Genomic DNA, 13,706 nt, shown 5'->3' with positions numbered 1-13,706 from the left:
AATTTATCCGAGATCCGAGCAGAAATCCACACATAGGCGACTGACCTTTGGCACAAGATAATTACCGATTTTTCACTGCTCGTAAGCACCCGCCTGTTGCCGCTTATTTATCCACCCATAGGCGATGCCGCCGAGGAAGCACCAAGGGGGGCTTTGAACCCAAGACCTCTTGGTCCTAGGCAAACACCTTCACTAGCAAGAGAGCTATATGAATGTGTGAGTGTTTATGCATCGCAAACTTCAGCATCTAGAGCTGTGATGTGGCGCTCCTTACGCGCATACCCATGGATTTCAAATGCTTTTATCACAGGAGAATTTTTTTGGATTTTTTATATTTTGCCATCTTGCATGGCTGGATTTGAAAATTGACACTTTCATAATTTGGATGAGATACTAGGTAATTTGGACTATTTGGAAGGCTAGGAACCATATTATGTTTTGACAGCCTTCTCTAGATGTGTATGCTTTCTTTGGTGCCAATCTTCGTCAATTTCTACATGACTGTCGACAACTGGAGGCTATTGATACCCAACAGTTTGAAGTTTTTTCTACTGTTTCTAGCTCTCTTCCTTGGATGACTTCTCTCTAAAGTACATCCTCCCCATGTATATTGCTTCTTGGTAATAGAAGTCTGGTTTTTTACTGTAAAAAAATGTGTGTGTGTGTGTGTGTGTGTGTGTGTGTGTGTGTGTGAAATAGAGAGAGAGAGAGAGAGAAAGAGAGAGAGAGTGTGTGTGTGTGTGAGAGAGAGAGAGAGAGAGAGAGAGAGAGAGAGAGAGACATACATACATACATACATACATACATACATACATACATACATACATATATATATATATATATATATATATATATATATATATATATATATATATATATATATAGATGAAATACATACATACATATGTACATACATTTATTTATGTATGTATGTATTTATATATGTCAAAGAACGGTATAACTTAACCTGGCAGATATCCACAATTATCGATATATATATATATAGATGAAATACATACATACATTTATTTATTTATGTATGTATTTATATATGTCAAAGAACGGTATAAATTAACCTGGCAGATATCCACAATTATCGAGTCATTACGGGCTTTGTGGTTCTCCCAATTCTCGTGTGCCACCTCCTCATCAGGCCGTCCGTCTATGTCTTTTGACTCAATGTATGGTTTTAATTTCACCCGGTTCAAATCCTCATGTAAACCATCTAGAAGGAATGCTAAAAGCTCCTGAAACAACAGGGCAAGGAGAACCACAAGTTCACCAAAAAATCCACCCAAAATAATGTATAACTCAATTCCCTAATGTATAACTCAATTCCCCTCTTGATCTTTGCGAATAAAAGCAAACCTGCGAATCGTGTTGGTTGTAACCACTAAATTGAGGAGCAAAACGAGCCAACTTGGCCTTAAAAGCCCTCGGTGCAACTGGTTGTCTCCCAGGTGCCCATAACTTTCGAAAAAGATCACCAAATGCAATGGCTAGCTCCCCCTGCATCAAGAAGTTTGCAGGACACACTATAAATCACAGACAATACTGCAATCCAGTGCTCGTGCTAGATATGACTCTAGAAAGCATGAGAAATGCATAAAAGCTGCTTTTCAAATGCATCTCAATATACTCAATAAGAAAACACCATTGAGCCATACCTCCATACCCAGTGGATTCTGTCGGTTTATTTCCTGGAAGTATTCTTGCAGAAAAAAGTCTACCAACTGTGGTGTATGAACCAAGCATTGCAGGGCACTATTCATGAAACAAGTATTCCCAAGGTTCTGCAGGCCAGTTAATCCTCCTGGGCCTGATCTTGTGCCACCTCCACTAGAAAACCCAAACCCTCCCTCCATGTCATCATATGGACTGCTCATTGAATGCGAATAGAATTGGTCCGGACTTGAACTCCTTGTGATGTTCCTGCTTCCAGGAGGTCCACCTGCTATAGAGAAGCTTGACCTGGACGGTTCCACAGCTACCAGAGCTAGCTCATTCCCCATGGAACCGTTCTCAGAGGAATACTTCTGGCTATCATCTGGCCAACTGCCATCCACCTGGACTTCCAAGAGAACCTATAGCGACAGAAGGCCACATCCTAGATAAATCCAAAAGCAGCTGGTCTACTCATAAACAAAGCGACTTGAACATTTTGCAATAATTCATCATATTGTAACGCACAGAACACTAAGGCAAAAGCAAAATCTTAATCCTACCTCATGATCCATCTGGATATCTGCATCTTCAAGAGTTTGCTTGGGATCATTCATCAGGCCATGCTTTATCTTTCCAAAATAATCCCAGATGCGTATCTGCCATAGAAACTTTTTGTGTGAATTGTTTGTTCCTCCACATACTTTATACCACAGCTGAAACCCCCTCTTGTAAAACTCAAACTCATGTAACTGACTCATGGGGTATGATGCTCTACAACAACTATGCATCATTTTAGGATTAGGCCATTAATGAAGAAATACAAGGCCACAAACACAGCACGCCCTGATCATATATGAAATCTTTCAAAAACCAACAAGCCAGTCGAACTTGCCTGTTCAGATCCCAGATTCAAGAGTTCACGAGCTCTTTGGTACAGTTCTCCCACAGTGTCCTGCAATATTGCAATTAAAGCTGTAAAAAGTATAGCCAGGTTCTACAAATTGACATGTGTCCTGCTGCATGTAATAAACGACTCCATTTAACAAATAGACCCACCATTCTCTTTGTACTTCAAAAATATACACAACCAAAAAACATGTAACAATGTGGTGTGGGTGAAGAATGAATTGTGTAACACTCTTTAGACAACAGCCCATAAGATCCAAACAGGCAGGCTATGAATGGGGGTGTCCATGAACAGCCAACCCGCCCAATGTAAGATCCTTTGACAGCAGAGAATATGTGTATGGTGGTAAGTGGCTTACTATGCTATTCAATGTCAAAAGCAAGCTGCAGGAATATAGATACACTGAAACATAAAGTGACAGAACAAGTACCCCTAAGGCCGGTGTGAGACTGTAGAACACTTGTGCCTATGTGCTAAGGTTTTGAGAGAGAAAAGAGTGCGGCAGAATCACACATTCAGTACACATGAGTCCTAAACTACTAATCTGTATTATGTACAAGAAAGAAGTGTTACAACTGTACTCCAAGTACAAAAGATGACTAAGAATGAAGACGTCAATTCTCTGTCCACACACAGCCTGAGATCTCCTTGACCAGCCTGTACTGCAGAGAGACGCTCTGTAGGCTCTGATCGCTGAAGAATGCGAATGATTATGACGATTTTCAGTGTATATAGGTACCACCTATGCTGGTCAGCCACGTTTGCTAAGGTCGGCTTGTTTTAATTGCTCACAACTGGCAATAACGTTTTCACACATGTGGCCCAGCTGCCCATGACCTATCACCCACTGCCCAGCTGCCCATACTGCTGCCCCTCTTGCCTGCGCACACATCTCTACTGGCTGATCTCACAGGCTGTCTTGCACACTTCCTAATGACCAGCTTGCTCCAAGGCTGCCGTGTCTCACTGCTATTGGTGAGGTGTGTGACATTCTCCCCCACTTGCATTGCAGTTGCACAGTGTCCATATAAAGTGCCCTTTCATATAGGAAAAGATCCCAATGCAAAGAAACCTGTGGATGACAAACTCTTGTTTGATTGTCACCATTTCCACAGTTTATGGGACTTACAGGCATATATCTGTATTTATCATATTTACATGATTTATGGACTTTTGGACAGGCTTTGGGAGCGGGAGGTTATCTAGATCTAGATTCTGGGCACCCTCAACATCCTGGTGGGTGCCCAAGAAGAGGACACATGCGTTGGATTACACAAGGCCTGTGCTTGACATGTCGTGGGTTTGACACGAACACCCGTTGTGTCGAAAACAAAGTCAAAACATGTTATTTGTGCATGTTCACAATGGGTGAACAAGCTTATAACAAAAGGCTGGACTTTTTATTGTTTTGGGCTTCCAATGAGTGAAGGCATTCACACCATTTATTACTTTTGGGCACCCACAGCTCTTGGACTTTACACATGCATTAAGGCTTGAACCTTAACTTGATAATTTGGGGAAAAGAAAGCGGAGATAACAGCATGGAAGGAAAATCGTGGAGAAGGAAAAAATGCAAAAGCTTCAAACGTATGTATGCATGTATGTATAAATATGTATATATGGATATATATATATTTGTGATATGCGAGGGGTGAGCCTGGAAGGAAACACCTACACTCGCCTATTCTCCATGATGAAGTGATACGCCAGCCGCCGAACCCATACTGCACATGTCGTACTGCTTCCGTACATGGCCATACTGTATGGAATCTGATGTATTGTACAACTCCATAAAGACTTAACTATTGTATCGGCCAGAACCTGTTGTTGACATCATCTATTGGTCGTAGCATAGATGTACCAGTTGTTGAAGCAGCTGTATTAAGTGTTGTACCATATGTACCGACAGTACCAGCTAATGATTGACCTGCTTGATGTACTTTCATGGTACCAGATGCATCGGGCGAAGCATGTCTTGGCATCAATTAGCCATAAACAAGATTAAGATCACTAAAAGCAACAAAGCACACACACTCATCAACAAATGAAATATATGCATGGTACATCACACTAAGGGCCAAAGATGGGCGGACCCACCCCCCTCCCCCTCTTTAGATTATAATACCAAAAGGAGTCTGCTCCAAATACGATTGGACATTTAGCAGCCACATGATTCTTGATGTCGCATCTGAAACTTTCCATCATGTATGTACTCATCATTCTGATGTCTAGACAGCCCAAGTCCTTGAAGTTTGCCACCCAACGTAGTATCCGAGCTGTCCTCCGCATCTTCTACATTTAGGTTGTTGTCCACCCTTTTTTGTAATTAAAATCAGCCTTGAAATTTACACTGCAGAAGACCTATCCCAAGGTCACATTATGTGTAAACTCTCGGCTATCAATCCTGGGTACATAAGCAATTGAACAGTTTGGTTAGGGTATACCTGTACACTATGTTGAATAATAGTGCAATCTAAAGGAGTGCACAGAGCGGAAGCAGAGTGGCACTAGAATGTGCTGAACAGAGAGTGCAAGAAAGAGAGAGATATGGAGCAAACTATGCTGAATATACTGAACCAAAACAGTCCCAAGCAAGAGACACTGTTAGTCTCATAAGTGGGAGCAAAATATGTACAAGACTGAATGAGAAATGAGAGGCCAGCACCCACTATTTATAGCGGGGAAGTGCTGGCCGACTGGAGCTCATAAACAGGCCGACTGGAGCTGTTGGACATGGCCGACTGGAAAAATGCCAAAATGGCTGGGAAAAATCCCAGAAAAATAGTAAAAAGGGGTGGCCAGCCCACAAGCAAGGGCCATACAAAAGGGGACCAAATGGACACCAAAAATGGGCAGAAACTGGGGATGAATGTGTTAACACCCCCTCTCAACACCAGATGTTGAACATAACTCCGAGAAGCCGAAGAAGTCATCCTCTATCAAAGACAAAAGAAAGCAGCAACAACAGGTACCAGGAAAGCTCCACAAGCAATCTCCACAGTAACTCAGCTACAAAAGTAACAGAACAAGCTACCAGGTACACTGTTCTTCTAGAAGAAATCAACCATGAAGATTGCATCGTGCTGCTCCAAATATCGGTGCCAAACCCAAATATAAACACAGTGTCACAGGAATCCCTAGAAGCCTGTAGCTCCAAGAAGATAATACCCTCAAAAGAAATAGAGTCCATCTGCTCCAACTCTGTACCAAGAGTAGCCAAATGCTGTATAATAGCACCCTTCTCAAAGGTCGGCATTGCCAGATGTAAGAACTCAACTGCCCCCTCTGAAAACTGATGTCGGGACTCCATAGGCCCAACCAATCCAAATCCCAATCCTTCAATCCCTGGAAGTACCACTGTGCCCCAGGCATGGTCACGGACACACCTGACCGCAATCCAAAATCCTCACACAGAGTAAGGGAAGTAGGAACATTCTCTGTAGTGGTAACTGAAGTAGTAGTAGCCTCCTCAATAGCATAACACAACGTAGAAGTGGGCTCCTCCATAGAAGGCAAAGGGACCAGCAACACATCCTGGTCACTGGCTAACGAAGAAAGAATCGGAGACAAAGCAATAGGAGAAAAATCCCCCTCAGAAATTGTGAGCAAAGATAGCCCACTCTCTTCCTCAAAAACATTACCAGAGATATCATCCTGGCAAGGAGAAGTATACACAGAAACTGAAGGCAGGGCAACAGGAGAAACAAACTCCTCAGATGCAATGAGCAAAACTGGCCCAATATCCTTCGCTACAGGAACATCTCCAAAAGAAGTATCCTGAGTGCACAACACCCAGAAGCAGAAAGCATCTGCCGATCACTGGCATCACCATACAGGTCACAAAGCAACTACCACACATAGAAGGTAGAAGCATCATCAGGAGCATAGATGAAGTGTCGAAGAACCGAATCCTGACAATTCAGGAGGAGAAAGCCATAGATCTGTCCGTCAGTCTTCCTCCACCGACACACATCCTCCGCAGAGGCAAGGTCCGGCAAGCACTGATTCTTGTACGAGAGAAACTCCATCAAACCATACTCCCTGAGAATAGAAGTAACCTGCAACTTCCATGACTGAAAGGTACCACCATCCAACTTGTCTACCTCATCAAGGAAATAACAAGAGAGTGGTACGGGAGCCAAATCTGAAGTTGTCATCATTGATCCAATCAAGAGAACCAACCCTCATAAGATAAAACTGTCCAAATCAGAAAATGCTGATATAGGGTCTTTCCTCCCACCAAAACGCAGCCCAAAGAGGCTGGACAGCACCCGAGAATCCTCCTGTAGCAAAAAACGCAGAAGCACCCGAGAATCCTTCTGTCGACTATACCTCCAACCTTGAGGTCACTAGAACAGGGAAGCAAAAAATGCGGATTTGATATAGAGAGAAAAGGTAGCCACACAGGGCCAGGGAATATGCTGTAAGAGGGTGCACGAGGGAAAGGCAACAACAAAGGCAGTAGCTTGGGCTCTCCTCAAGAAAACGCACAATCTCTGAAGAAGAAGTGTCCTTCACAGGTACCAAGAGTGCCACCAAAGCCTGCAACACCACAAGCCCCCTCTATAAAGGGAAAGGGCCACTGGAGAGGAAAACGCAGCAGTGAACAAGTGCTGTCCTGCAGAAAACAGGCCGCCTACAGTCCAATCTCCAAGTGGGCAATGAAACGCTGATCAACAAGAGCCAGATGGCTGAATTGGTGAAGCCAATCTGAAGGAAAAGCAACCAGCAGGGTGCTGTCCGGGTGGAGTATGCATCTCAGTCAGCGAGCAGCTTCTATCCGAGGTTGTGGACTCTGGCATTCTGGTCCAGGGTCGTGCGCAGTGGATCATCCTTCGGGTTGGGGAAGACCGCATTGGCTTCCTCAACTTCTACGCCCCTAATGGGGCGACCGGGAGAGCCGAGTTCTGGAGCACCATTAGGCAGTCCCTCCCCTTGGCAGACCACTGGTGCCTCGGAGGGGATTGCAACATGCTGGAGGATGCAGAGGACAGGATGGGGGGCAGCCAGGAGACCATTCATGGGCCGGAGCTCGCTGCCTGGGAGGAACTAGTGCTACAGGTGAGAGGCCAGGATCCGTGGACTCTCCCGGAGTTTGGCAGGTTGCAGGGGAGTCTATCTTTCTCGCGCTCGGATAGACGGGCCACAGGAGTTAACCTATCCCGCATCGACAGGTTTTACATTGATGAGTGGGCCTGTGATAGAGGTGGCACAGTGGGCATACTTGCAGGCTCCTCGTTTTCAGACCACTATCCAGTGCTTCTCCAGATCGAGGACCCCACGAGAGGAGAGCAGGGCCAGAGCGTCCGGATTCCAGATTGTCTCATAGAGGAGCCCGAGATTGCGATCAGAGTTGAGCAGGTCTGGCAGGAGCTACAGTTCAGGAGAGGATCGGCAGCCAGCGATCTTGCCAGTGGCTTGCAGGAGATCAGCCAGATGCTCAGACAGGCTGCCTTGGACCGGCTGGAGGCCTTCAGAGAGCAGGAGAGGAGCCTACGGAGGAGTCTAGCGTCCCTCCAGAGACTCCAGGAGAGGGATCCTACGAGCCCTTGGATCTCAAAGCAGATGGAGTCAGCTCGCACGGAGATCAGATCCATCGAGGAGAGGAGGGTGGAGTTCCGATTCCATGCTCGGGCTTCTTTTTGGACACAGGCTGGAGACTGAGTGACTCGAGATTTCTTTGAGGCGACAGGGCCTCGCTTCAGACGAGAGGGTCTCAGGCGTCTTCGGCAGGCTGATGGCCAGGTTGTGGTGGATCCCCCCAGGGTTCGGGCTATAGCCACAGATTTTTACAGGGACCTTCTCTCTGCTAAGCCAGCAGATGACAGGGTGAGAGAGGCTCGGGAGGCAGTCTGGAGCTTCACGAGACCGGTTGTGCCGGCCCATTTGCAGCACTCCCTTCTCCCCCCCTTCTCGGATACGGAACTGGAGGAGGCTCTTCAGGCATTACCTCGGGGCAAATGCCCAGGAGAGGACGGTCTTTCGGTGGCTTTCTTCCAGAGGTACTGGGGCCTCTTACACAGGGGCTTCAGATTGGCATTCCAGGAGATTATGGAGTCAGGAGTCATGCCGGACAGCATGGCAGAGGGGTTGATCCACTTGATCCCCAAAGAGGGAGGAGACAGACTGGAGATTAGACAGTGGAGACCGATCACCTTGCTAGGCACGGCCTACAAGGTCCTAGCTAAGGCGATCAGCAGGCGGCTTCAGCCTCACCTTCCGGACATCATCCACTCCACGCAGACTGGCTTCATCCAGGATAGGAGCATTCTGGATAACATTTTCTCTTTCTGGGAGGCTACGGCTCTGGCTAGATTTCGACAGGAGGATCTGGCAGTGCTCCTTCTCGACTTCGAGAAGGCATATGATCGGGTGGACTGGGCCTTCTTGGAAGGCACTATGGAGAGGATGGGCTTCCCCCCTCAGTGGATCCGTGGGGTCTCTGCACTCTACACATCGGCTCATAGCCAGGTGCTGATACAGGGCGTGCGCGGAGAGGTTCCAGCTCTCGCGCTCGGTGCGGCAGGGGTGCCCCTTGGCGCCCTTTCTTTTTCTTTTTGTGGCGGAGGCCATGAGCACTTTTTTGACGGCACAGGATACAGGTTTGCGGGGCCTCCAGCTTCCCATCCGCACCTCGGAGGAGCTCCTAGACTCGGAGTTTGCGGATGACACTGCTGTCTATCTTCAGGGAGGTGAGGAGAACCTCCGCCGCTTCGCCTTAGCCATGGACAGGTTTTGCAGAGCTTCGGGCGCTTTGATCAACTGGCACAAGTCGTGTGGGCTGTGGGTCAGCTCTATGCCCCCCCCGACTTGGAGGCCAGTTGACGGTTTTCAGTGGCTGCCCCCCGGCACTACAGTGCGTTATTTGGGATGCTATGTGGGCATTGACATATCTCCGGAGCAGCAGATAGCCCCCCTTCTTCTGAGCATTCGGAAGAAGCTTCTGTATTGGAGTACCGCTCGTTTATCTCTGGCTGGCCGAGTAGTTGTGGCCAACCAGGTTCTGCTTGCTACTATGTGGTACATCACTTCTTGCTGGGCCTTCTCTCGGGCATGCATTGGCCAGGTGCAAAGGCTCATCAGGAACTTTCTTTGGTCCGGTGGCGACGGGCGGCCCGCCAGGGCCAAGGTGGCATGGGCGGTGATCACTCAGCCAAGGGAGAGAGGCGGCCTGGGCATTGTTGATCCTATTTGCCAAAGCCGAGCATTGCTTGGCAAGTTGGTAGTTCGTGGCCTCCTGCCAGGCGCTGAGCCGTGGAAGGAGTTTCTTGTTTCCAGGATGCTCAGCCGCACCCCTTCTCTTAGCGGCCCCTGGACCCCCAGCATCAGGTGGATCTTTACAGAGCAGCGATCCAGAGGAGTGGGCCTTGGCTTCGAGGAGCGTTTTGCAGCTAGCCTTCTGAGGGCCTGGTCGCATCTGAGGCCGTCACTCTTCCAGACTCCCCCGGGCACCGATGAGGAGCGCCTGAGGCAGTCTTTGATCTGGAACCCCTTGATTCGTCTCCCCAGTGGCCATATGGTTGGATCGCGGTCTCACGTGTCGTGGGGCCCGCTGAGCTCAGGCCCAGCCCAGTCCCTAGACGACTGGATAGGTTTTCAGCAGCTGCCTCTAGAGGCTCAGGAGAGGAGACTCAGTGGGATGAGGGGCAGAGAGTTGATGAGACAGGACATTGAGGCGGCCATCCCTAGGGAGTGGCGGACCCCAGTACAAGACCCTCCACCTCCACAGTGGATGGGTGTCTTTACTCGGCATGAGATCCTTCTAGCGGTCTGCGGCACTGCGGAGAGAGTCGCCCCACTCACTTTCGAGGTGGGAGAGGGTGGCCAGCTTCAGAGGACACGACTAGATTTGGATGGGCTCCAGGGATGTATTCTTCAGAGGGTGCGGGTGGTCGGCTTTCATCAGAGACAGTGGCATGTAGACCCCTCACCGGCCTCGATAGGGGAGGACTGTTCTTGGAGATTATGGGCTTGGGACAGCAGGCCTCTTATTCACCTTCAGTGGGATCCAGGTGAGTGGTTTTGGCGAGATCCCTACTTGGCCCATACCAGCCCAGGCATCCCCTTTTTTCAGTACACAGCGAGGCTGGGGCGGCGGATTCAGAGACACAGGATAGCGAGCACCCCGGCGGCGGCCGAGCATTGGCGGCGACAGGGGCTCTCCCCTGCCTTTCTTCGGGACTTCTGGCAGCGCCTTTGGGCCAGCTTCCAGCCCCGGAAGGTGACGTTGTTTCTCTGGCTCACAGCGCATAGAGGACTGGCTGTGGGGGCTTGGCTAGCTTTCGGCAATCACCCAGCGTCTTGCCCTCGGTGCGGCCATGCACAGGAGTCGCAGCGGCACTGCTTATGGGATTGCCCACAGGCACAGCAGGTCTGGCAGCGCGCTCTCAGGATGGTTTTTGCAGGCTCACCAGGTGAGATGCTGGTGACGTGGGGTGCGGTGGCTTGGGCCATGGACAGCGGCCCGGCCCTTGGATATGAGGACGTCCCTGGCAGTGCGACCATCCAGGTCTCTGACAGGGTGATGGCGGTGGTTCCGACGCCAGACTTCTCTTTGGCAGCCCCTCAGAAGGGGGTCGGGCACAGATGGGAGTTGATCAGCAGCATGACGGTGTTGGGGTAAAGGCGTTATGCCCACCCTTATAGTGTGTACAAGCCCATAAGTTATAGTACATAGTACACTTAGTACTTTTAATGTACTAAGTGCACTATGTGTACTAGTGCAATATACATGTGTGATAGGGGAGTCACACACTCATGCTTTTCATGAGTTGACTTATCCCCACAACTCTCTCTCTCTCTCCCTTGCTTCTCTGTGTATGTCTCCCATGAATGAACTCTAAACCCTAATTGACAGGTTTCTCCCCATCAACTGGTATCAGAGCAAGGTCTTCCCTCCCTCTTCCCTCTTCCTGCCTCTGTGTGAGCTGCTGGTCGTTTTTTCTTCTGTGTGAGCCTATCAGATTCGCAGCAAGGCCTGGCTGAGGCAGCACACGACCATACTCAGGCCTGGCTGTAGCGTGGCTGGGGCAGCCACTTCTGCATACGAGCACGTGGCACAAGGCTTGGCGAAGACTAGCGCTGCTGGTGGAGATAGCGCTGGGCGTACTGGCGCTAGGCGTATTAACCACTTCAGCGTGGAGCGAAGAAGGCGCCAGGGCGAGCGTTGAGTGTTCGCAGCCAACGAAGGCTTTCATGCGTCAACGTGGAGCGAACACAAGGTGGCGCTCATAAGCGTGCGAATCAGTAAGCATGGTGGCGCCGGCCATAAGCGTGCGAATCAGTAAGCATGGTGCGGTGAGCGTGGAGCGTGGAGCACTGGCAGCAAGGCTAGTAGGCCCCGGCGCCAGTCAACTCGCGTAGCCAACCCGTAGCGTCGTCAACAGTACAGACGAGCGCCTGTAATCAGCAACGAGCACTCGTCATCTGGCAGAGAAGGGTCCTTCAAGACCGCTGGGCTGGAGTCTCAGAGCTAAATGAAAGCCTTCTGCACAAGGCTTGGCAAGACTCCCTTGTGTCCACCTGCACAGAAGCTTGCAAGCAGCAGCATCAACAGCAAAATCGACGCTCTCCTTTCCTGCAAGAAAAATCAGTAATTTCAGAGGTATTTTTGCTTCAATTTTGCGAATTTCTTATCAATTCAAGCAATTGAGCAGGTACAGGTGCCCAAATTGCTCAATTTTGAGCAAAATTGGCAAAATTGGGTGACATTGGTCACAATCAGGAAAAATTTGCAGGAAATTGGTCAAATCAGGATCAATTTGCAGGAAATTGGATGTCGAAATTTGGGGCTTTTGATGTAATTGTGCAATTAAACACTCATACATGCTGTATGATGTGAAAAATCGCACATTTGGGCAAAATCGCAGCAAATTGCAGCAAATTGCAGTGCAAATCAAGGGGCTTTTGTGCCGATTGAGTTGATTTGCATGCAGGCAATCGCATTTGATGCTGTGGATAATGTGCTGATGCCTTACAAGCACTCAATGTGCCTGTAAATCAAGGGGCTTTCATGTATTTGATGTATATGTGGCCAGGGGGAAGCATCGTGAACACTCTGGATGCCTTCATGTGCGCCAATGTACCATGCATGATCAGAAATTGATCTCAAATCAAGGGGCTTTTCAAGTTTGTATGCTTGTTGAGCTTGGCAAAGCAGCAGGCGAGACTTTTATGCCTTGAATCCTCAAAAATCAGCTTGCAGTCAAGGGGCTTTTGCCCAATTTCTGTTCGGGACTGTTTTATGCAGTGTACAGGACTGTAAAAGTCTGATTTTCACTCATTTGGACAGCCAGGAGAGCATTTATTGCTATTGTACCTGCTGGTACAGATTTGGCACAGCTTTGTGCATGTTTTGACATGGCTGTACACTGTTTTGAGTGATCAAAAGGTTCAAATTCAGCTGCTGAAATTGCCGGTACAGGTTTGGTACATCATTTGTAAGCACTTAGTACTGCTGTACAGTACTTTGGAAGGGCAAAAGAGCACATTCAAGGTGCTGTCCAAAATCTGCAGCAACCAGATTTTGGTGTTTTCATCACAAAAAGTGGGAGAAAAGTTGCATTCTTGCTTCCGCAGTGGGAGATAAAGCTTGGGAGAACATTTGTGAGCACTTTGTGTGCTTTGGGTGCAGTGTTTGCACATCTTTTGGGTGCAGTGTTTGCACATTTGCAGGGAGTCAGGCATTACAGGTTGCATTTTGCTATGGCAACCACAGGTGAGAGCTCTTCATTGCTTCACATCAAGAAGCTTGAAGGCTCGCATAACTATGATATTTGGCAAACCCAGTGCTACAATGTGTTGCTTCAGAAAAGCAGCACAAACCTATCAAAGAAAGGGGTGTGATGCCCGCTTCTCTTACAGCTGAAGAGTGGGAAGATATGGATGAGCTGGCAAGATCTACTATCATGTTGTCTGTGTCAGACTCATTACTTTTCAGCATTCGTGAAGAGAAGACAGCTTGGGGAATGTGGCAGAGATTGCAGGACTTGTATGCCCAACAAAGTGCCTCAAGCAAAGTGTATTGGTTGAAGAAACTCATAGGTCTTCAGATGAAGGAAGGGGCTTCTATGACAGCCCATCTCAATGAGTTTAATGGTATTGTCAGCCAGGTCATCAATCAAAAGTTGGCGAT

General features: G+C 48.3%; 1 protein-coding gene across 3 annotated transcripts in view; it reads right to left on the bottom strand.

Moving 5' to 3' along the window:
• Positions 1 to 13,706, bottom strand: part of LOC147608014 (ubiquitin carboxyl-terminal hydrolase 5-like) — a 64,343-nt gene that overhangs the window by 28,440 nt on the left and 22,197 nt on the right. For all 3 annotated transcript variants that reach the window (XM_086789842.1, XM_086789844.1, XM_086789843.1), the window contains 5 exons: positions 2,558 to 2,617; positions 2,226 to 2,321; positions 1,668 to 2,084; positions 1,369 to 1,509; positions 1,077 to 1,247 (listed from right to left, as the gene is read on the bottom strand). In XM_086789842.1, coding sequence (XP_086645968.1) covers positions 1,077 to 1,247; positions 1,369 to 1,509; positions 1,668 to 2,084; positions 2,226 to 2,321; positions 2,558 to 2,617 — 885 coding nt within the window. The remainder of the gene's footprint in view (positions 1 to 1,076; positions 1,248 to 1,368; positions 1,510 to 1,667; positions 2,085 to 2,225; positions 2,322 to 2,557; positions 2,618 to 13,706) is intronic.

This window comes from Cibotium barometz, chromosome 54 (assembly GCF_041138505.1).
Source record: "Cibotium barometz isolate CiBa-2024 chromosome 54, ASM4113850v1, whole genome shotgun sequence".
Lineage (NCBI taxonomy): Eukaryota > Viridiplantae > Streptophyta > Polypodiopsida > Cyatheales > Cibotiaceae > Cibotium > Cibotium barometz.
The sequence above is the reverse complement of the archived record's forward strand: the minus strand, read 5'-3'. Positions and strand labels throughout refer to the sequence as shown.